The following is a 7,832-nucleotide window of genomic DNA, read 5'->3' on the forward strand; positions in this document are numbered from 1 at the left end:
GAACACCAAATTAGTAGTAGTTAATTTAGTGGTGGTAATATATAAAAGGTTGCGCATAAGGATATAATGCACGAAGAAAGAATTAGTTCGTAGAAAGAAAGGTATAAAGTAATTTCACATAACAACATCCTCTTTCGGATACCCCATGTCGTTATAGTTTTATAGCTCAAAAGTTATTTTAACAGTTATAGATGAATTTCTTTATTTTCTGTCCATCAAACTGTCGAAACCCACTTCTAGCCCCTCTAGTTCTCGTTCACTTTCTACTTTTTTTATTGTGTCACCCACCCTCTAACTATATGTATATGTATACGATGCTTACTAAATTTTTACATAACTTCATTCTTAGCGAATAATGCCAAGGATATAAATGACAGTACAACACCATCTGAAATATCATCTATTAGTTACCCAGCCGGAACTTTATTTTCACCTATGAATACAATGACCGCTGTAATGTCGACTGGAACTGGAATGGGTGGCTGTGGTGCGTTATTGGTTCCTCTTGTAGCTGGCAGTCATGGGACAACTTTATTACCATCTAATATGACTCCTGTTTCATCTCATCTCTCTGTTGTTGCTGATCATTCTGTTTTGATGAATACAAATACTACACCTTTAACAAGCAGTTCAGTTAACTTTGTCCCTTCCAGTGGTTCTAATTCCGTCACTAACTCTACCATGGTTCATAACACTACCGGTTCAAAATCAAATATCAAAATTCCAACATCCAATTCTGAATTGAATGGGCGACTAAGGGTGAGTAATTTTTCTTCTGTTTGAAATGATAGACATTTTATTAAGTTGTATTAGTCTTCTGACTGAATGTTTGAATCGGTCTCCTAAGCTCTTCTAATAATCCTAGTCTAACTGTACACGACAACCTGAACGCGAGAGAAAAGGCGCGTAATATGGAAGGAACGCTTTACTCCAAGGTTAGTTTATGTACAGAAAATTGAGGGTATTCATAGCATTTCAGACGACCGTGGGCTTTTGGAAAGTTCTGGGACCCTACTAAACATATTAGCAAGATAGGTAATCGGAAATGTGACACGTGACTTTTCACTTTCTAGATATTTCTGAGAAACTTCTATTTGATGCTGATTGGATAAATGTTTCCCAGAGTTTTTAGAGCCCCCTTTGGTTTTTTCGAGGAATTTTCTTGGAGTCTCTAACAATTAGGTTATCAAAAACTGATCTCATTTGAGGTACTATTGAAAATAGTTGTTTCGTCTTAGCATGGGAAAAATTAGTGACTGATGATTTACTCCAAGATATTCCTGAAGATCTAGTTCAGATGTCTCACTAGCAAAACGGTTTTTACCATTGGCATTAAATGGTCGTTGCACTTACTCTACTGCAAATTAATTGAAGATAGAATAGTACTGTTGAAACCCGGTCTGATGGATCTAGTGTTTTAGCGCTCACCATGAGATCTGAATGTTCTGGGTTTCGATTTCTCGTAAGATCGTGGATAAACATTGTTGAAGAGTCCTCATACTAAAACAAAGTAGCTGTCCAGTGCTTCTTGGTTTTTCCATAGTACTCAGATTGAGATCAGTCTAGCAAACAAAATCTGCATATCAAACCAGTCTCTACAAAACCAGTTCAACTGCTAGAAATTTGTTCACTAATTTATTACTTATACCTTTATAATATTTTTTTCTATCTAGAATTCTAAAGATTCAGTTGAAATGAAACCAGAACCACTTGATTGTTTCGGACGAGTTACCACAGGTTCAGCAGATCTTTTAACTTCTGGAACTCAAAATGAAATAAATGCTGTAGGTTTTCCTCAACTAACTTCGATTGCACCTTTCTCAATACCTTCCACTTCCATGACAATGAGTACTTCAGTGTCTACTTCACCAGTTCAAGTTACACGAGTTAGTGGAGGAATTATAACATCTAATTCGACTGATGGTAACAATCCAGTACCTACTGAAACTATTATAAGTTCAAATTCTAAAGCATCTACGGGTTCTGGACCCTATCGTTGTCGGGAGTGTGATAAAGAATTTCGAATATTACGTTATTTAGAGAAGCATAGACGTATACATACGGGTGAAAAACCGTATCAGTGTTGCTACTGTGGTCGTCAATTCAACGACTGGCCAAATATGAATCGGCATAAACGGATTCACACGGGTTAGTTATAATTTACCTTATTTTAATTATTACTAAACCATTTTTGTGGAGTGGTGCTCAGTGCTTTAGATACCTGAACACGATATATATATATATATATATATATATATATATATATATATATATATATAATCAAAGGCTAATAATGGCCTTAATTAGTGTCAACTAACCTCTTTTGAAAACATCTGACTTTAGGTTATCCTAAATCATTTTTAAAAATTAGTATGTCAAATAATGATTGAAATTAGTTACCATAATAAACAGAGTTGTTTTGAATTATGTATTAAATGGATGTAATTTTTGATTTGAAATTCAGGCGAAAGGCCTTATCGATGCACGGTATGCACTAAGACGTTTTCACAACCAGCTGTTTACAATGAACATGTGAAGCGACATACTGGTGAACGTCCTTATATTTGTACAGTTTGCGCCAAAGGATTCCCACGAGCAGCTCGTCTGGCCGTTCATATGCGCGTCCATACAGGCGAACGTCCTTATCCATGTACTTCTTGTGATAGGAGATTTAGTCAACCACATCATCTTGCTGCCCACCTGTGAGTTATTTTCACAGTTTATTTCTTGTCTCCCTAAAATTTTTGCACTTCAATAGGCTCATTTGTTAGAATTTTATAACTTGGTATCTATCAGGATGGTGGTACGTAGAATAACATCAAGTTCCTTACCCAGTGCTTAATCTTTTTGTAGTATTCGTCACTTACCCTAACATATATCATGGTTTTTATCTATTATCTATACAAGTTAAAGGTCGTAAAAAATTTCGCAATCAGTAGAAATGTTCTATGTAGCTTCAATTTACAGTTCTCTAAGTTGTAGAATAAAAAAGCTGTTGAATGTATAATCAGTGTACACTTGTAAGAGATCTTGTTTTCATATTCCATTCCCTTACTTTTGGAAAGTAAACTTAGAGTTTTTACAATATTTGTGTTAGTGATTTATATTGTATATATAAGTGTAGTTTGTTTTACAATAGAATTATATATTGTAATTTCTGTGATTAATTTTTAGTCGTGTTCATAGTGGTGATCGGCCATACTCTTGTCCAAAATGCGATGTAAGTTTTGCATGCATTTCGAATCTGAGACGCCATCGGAAGCAAGTTCATCCAACAAGTCCTGTTCCAAATGATAGTGCAGACGGCAGTGATGTAAAGAGTGGAAATGAAGAGAAAAAGCCATCACTCCAAATCATTACATCTACTGTTTCAGATAACAATAATAATAGCTCTTCTTCCGTTATGACTATGGAAACACCATCTTATATTGCTTCATCATCGAACTTAACTTCTGATGCTCCTGTTGCGATCGCTGCCGCAATGTCAGGGACTGTGTTAACAGCAACTGGTGCTCTAGTTCCTGCTAATTTCTTGCCTGCATCGTCAATACCTGGACTAATTCTTACATCAGGTGCTCCTGGTGCTTTAATAGCTGCACCAGCTCATTTAACTGAACCACATTCTCATCTTCATCCAACTATTATTGCACATAATTCAGGTAATTCATCTCTTATAATCTGAAACGTGATTTTTTCTATTGTGATTTAAGTTTTTAAAACAACTCATGTAGTCTGCAAAGTAACTACAGACACGTTTCCTACCTGTTGACTATAAGTAAATGTCTAATTAAGTGAATATGAAAATTGGATATGATTGATTTCTTTCTTTCAAGAAACGGCAGAGTCGTTCACAAACTGGAATGATCCATTATAACTACTGCACTTCATTTTCGCGTCCATTGTTGATGTTGTTTCTACTTCTATCTATTTTCGACATTTGTCATAATAATAATATCACTGTACTAATGTGTGGTAAGTTGAGCTGATGCATAAATGTGATGAATCTTCTAACTGAACGTTTGAATCGGTCTCCTAAGCTCTTCTAATAATCCTAGTCTAACTGTACACGACAACCTGAACGCGAGAGAAAAGGCGCGTAATATGGAAGGAACGCTTTACTCCAAGGTTAGTTTATGTACAGAAAATTGAGGGTATTCATAGCATTTCAGACGACCGTGGGCTTTTGGAAAGTTCTGGGACCCTACTAAACATATTAGCAAGATAGGTAATCGGAAATGTGACACGTGACTTTTCACTTTCTAGATATTTCTGAGAAACTTCTATTTGATGCTGATTGGATAAATGTTTCCCAGAGTTTCTAGAGTCCCCTTAGTTTTTTTCGAGAAATTTTCTGGGCGTCCCCAACAATGTGTTTCGAGTTCTATGTTGGATATGACTAACTGATTGGTCGCAGTCTTGAACATCAGTGGAAAGATCCAAAACACCAATATATGTGAATTAAAATTCACCTCATTGCACAAGACAATGGCTGTCTGGACTCAGTAGCTGAAAGGATCACGCGGTTGCATTTCAATTGAAAGGTACTAGGCTCGAGTCCCTGAGTGAACATCAACTATAGAATACAGGTACATTCGGCTGGCGAATCCCAAATGAGACGAAATGTGCATCCTAGATTTCACTGCTAGCCACGATCCATCTCTTAAAGTGCCTGTGACTCTACTATTAATATCGAGTCAATCCGCACATATGCCGATACCGGACTGATCCTAAACATTAATGGGAAGATCCAAACAACCAATATATATATATATATATATATAGATCAAAATTAACAGACTGATCGTGTAATGTAATTCGTTATGTTACTTCTTATTGACATAATAGTATTCCAAAGGTTATATTTGCTTGTGATCTTTCCAAAATTATTGATTTTGTTGACCTAAATGAATTTTATACTTTATACTCATGATCGTTTTCTTTCGCTTATATAGGTGAGGGAAATACATCTCTATTAACAACATCTATTTCTGGTGGTCTTTGTTCCGTTACTCAACCTTCTTCATCTCTTGCAAATTCATCAACTCCTTTAAATGTTCAATCAGAAGCACTTTTAAAAGCTAGTTCTTCTCCTACAATGTCTTTTATGTTTCCAACTGTTCTCACTTCAACCCCTCATCATGGTGATGCACTCAGACAAACTTCAGTTGCTTTTCTTACACCAACAGGTGAATTGGATCGATCATGTACTGCTACTTTAGCTACCGCTGGACCTGATGGTGGATTTATATTGAATTCTGTTGGTGGAGATACTGTCTATTTGGAACCGGTATGTTTTTTATTTTTTAGTTTGTGAGTTATCTTTTTATGTTAGTTTTAAAGTCGCTACCACATAAAATTTAGAACTGCGTTTTGACTTGACCAATATTCAAGAAATTTGAGTTTCACTTGATTTCGCTTAACCGTAATCAGAACCCATTCAGCATGGATTTTCATTTCACTCCTGGTTGTTCACTAATGTATTTTACTTACTAATACTATTGATTTCTTCGCCAGTAAATTTAGTAGCAGATATCTAATATCAAGTTTCGTTGCTACCATAGATATCAGTAGAGAGTAGTATTAACTCGTTTATGGGAAAGCACGTTTGACTAACATCTGGTGAATTACTACTTGTAAACATGTCTATATATGTTTTCTCTGCCTGCAAACTGCTAACAGAAATGGGATAATCAGAAAACAAATATCTTTGATATTTGTTCCCAATGATTAAGTGAAATTCCACATTTACTATAGTCGTTGACTTAAGTTGGAGGACACTGGTTCACTTTGAGATGACGATCTATAGTGGATACATGAAAATGTGAATTAACCTCATTTAGAAAGTTATTTCTGAAGCTTATTGTGAACTTGTTTTCTAGTGATTCTTTCAACAATCATACATCGCTTTAAATTTAGGCCTATCAATAACAGAATACCTGCATATGTCATTAAGGTGGCACATTTGCCTTTTGTCTCTTTATTGATTATATATATATATATATATATATATATATATATATGCTAAACTTGTTGCTAATCATTGTTTCTTTTCTTTTCAGCTGGATCCTCGACTCACTCTAGAACCTGGACAACAGTTTACTCTAACTTCTATTCCCACTTCTCACCCACAGGGAACAATTATTAATCCACATCATTCAGCTGCACATTTAGTGGGTCATCAGGTTCATTTGCAGTCGGGGCAAGCAACACATATTGCGTTTGCAACTAATATACCAACTCATGGCCATCAGGCTTCACAACTGTTAACTTCTGGTTCAACTATATTTCCTAATACAGCACCCAATCAGGCAGCAATTCACAGTGGTCATTCTCCTGCAACAGTTATTTTTCCTCCTCCTGTTTCCGTTCCTCACTCCAGTTTGTCTAGTCAACAACAATCGGTACTTCAATCGTCTACGGAGGCTACAGCTCCTTCTCAGTTATTACATTATCATAGGCCAATTAACGCTACAGGTGTTTTACCAGGTCGTCCCTCATCTACACCCACTCAACAGCAAACAGCAATGCTTGTACCTATAGTACATACACCACCTGTTAATGCAACATCCAGTCTACCAAACTCAACATCTAATACAAATGAGTCAGTTAACTCAACTCCTCTAACAACAACATGGCCTGTTAGTGGCACATTTTTAACATTTGCTTCCTCACATCTCTGTCCTGTTGCTTCTTCCGCTGTTATGGAAGATCATACAGATTCATGCGCTCTTACCAATTCTCGTCCTTCTTCTGTTCTATCAAACTCCTCTTCTCTGGGTGCTATCACTGCTGTCTCAGTACCAGAAACAAGTTTATAGTTAGTTTCATTTTTGTTTCTCATTCCGTTTGATGACATTGTTTACGTGTTCTTAATTCAGTACTTTGTGTTGTGTATGTTTATTCACAGTAAAATTAATTGTGTTAACCAACTTTAATACTTCTATACCATTTCTTATTAAATAAATAACAACAGTAGAGGTACTTTCTATTAAACAGCACGTCTATTGGTGCCCTCCATTCTTGTACTTACTACCATTTATTATTTCATACTCGTCTTTTTTTCAACGATAACTTGATCTTTGATTTCGGTATTTTCATCATCATGGTGTATGAGTGTACAAATGAGTTTCGTTACGTCGTGTATGTGTATGTTCCGTGTTTAGTCATTGTTATTTGCTTTTATATTTTCCTAATTAGCTAGTCTGGTTTAATATCGAATTCTTCTTCTTCTTACTATATCTACTTGAATAAAAGAGCTAACGTTATATGGTTGCTAGCTGTGTTTACTCATTTTACACCTTCTACTCTGTTGTCATGACCATTTTTCTCCGTAAATAGGAAACAAAACAAACAAAATTCAATGAAACATTTAACTAATATGACAGTCAAATTCATCTTTATTGTTACACTAACACTACATGCGTTCTTATCACTCAATGATTATTATTGTCGTTCTGATGAGTATATAATTTTAGTTACTAATTGTTTCTTTTCTGATTGTTAATTAGCGGTGATGTGTGCACATGTGCTCATATGAGCGTTTCTCTATTTGTGTGTTTGTCTATACATCATGTAAACTAAATGCAACCTGGATGAATATGTAGATATAAGGAAACATTTTTTGCTTTTCCCCCTACATTATTTCATCATTAATCCATATTGTGTATTGTATAAAAAACAAACTAATATACTTTTTTTTTCTCATTTTATTTCATTAATTTAAAACTTTTCGTTTATTATTTTTTTTAAATATCATTTTTCATGCGTTTATTTTGGTTTGGTTTTTCTTTCACCATTTTTTTTTGTTTCGTCGTACAATTAACATTTCAGTA

The 7,832-nt window shown here is 35.2% G+C and overlaps 1 protein-coding gene across 1 annotated transcript; it reads left to right on the forward strand.

The window, feature by feature from the left end:
• Positions 1-435: 435 nt before the first annotated feature.
• Positions 436-7,552, forward strand: Smp_143320 (zinc finger protein, putative; the record flags this gene model as incomplete). Its single annotated transcript, XM_018791848.1, has 6 exons — positions 436-759; positions 1,674-2,148; positions 2,465-2,702; positions 3,175-3,659; positions 4,953-5,287; positions 6,060-7,552. 6 exons carry the CDS (start codon positions 436-438, stop codon positions 6,816-6,818), a joined length of 2,616 nt encoding a protein of 871 aa, XP_018644957.1. The 3' UTR covers positions 6,819-7,552.
• Between the last annotated feature and the right edge of the window lie 280 nt (positions 7,553-7,832).

The sequence above is a fragment of the Schistosoma mansoni genome (genome assembly GCF_000237925.1).
Source record: "Schistosoma mansoni, WGS project CABG00000000 data, chromosome 1 unplaced supercontig 0034, strain Puerto Rico, whole genome shotgun sequence".
Taxonomy (NCBI): domain Eukaryota; kingdom Metazoa; phylum Platyhelminthes; class Trematoda; order Strigeidida; family Schistosomatidae; genus Schistosoma; species Schistosoma mansoni.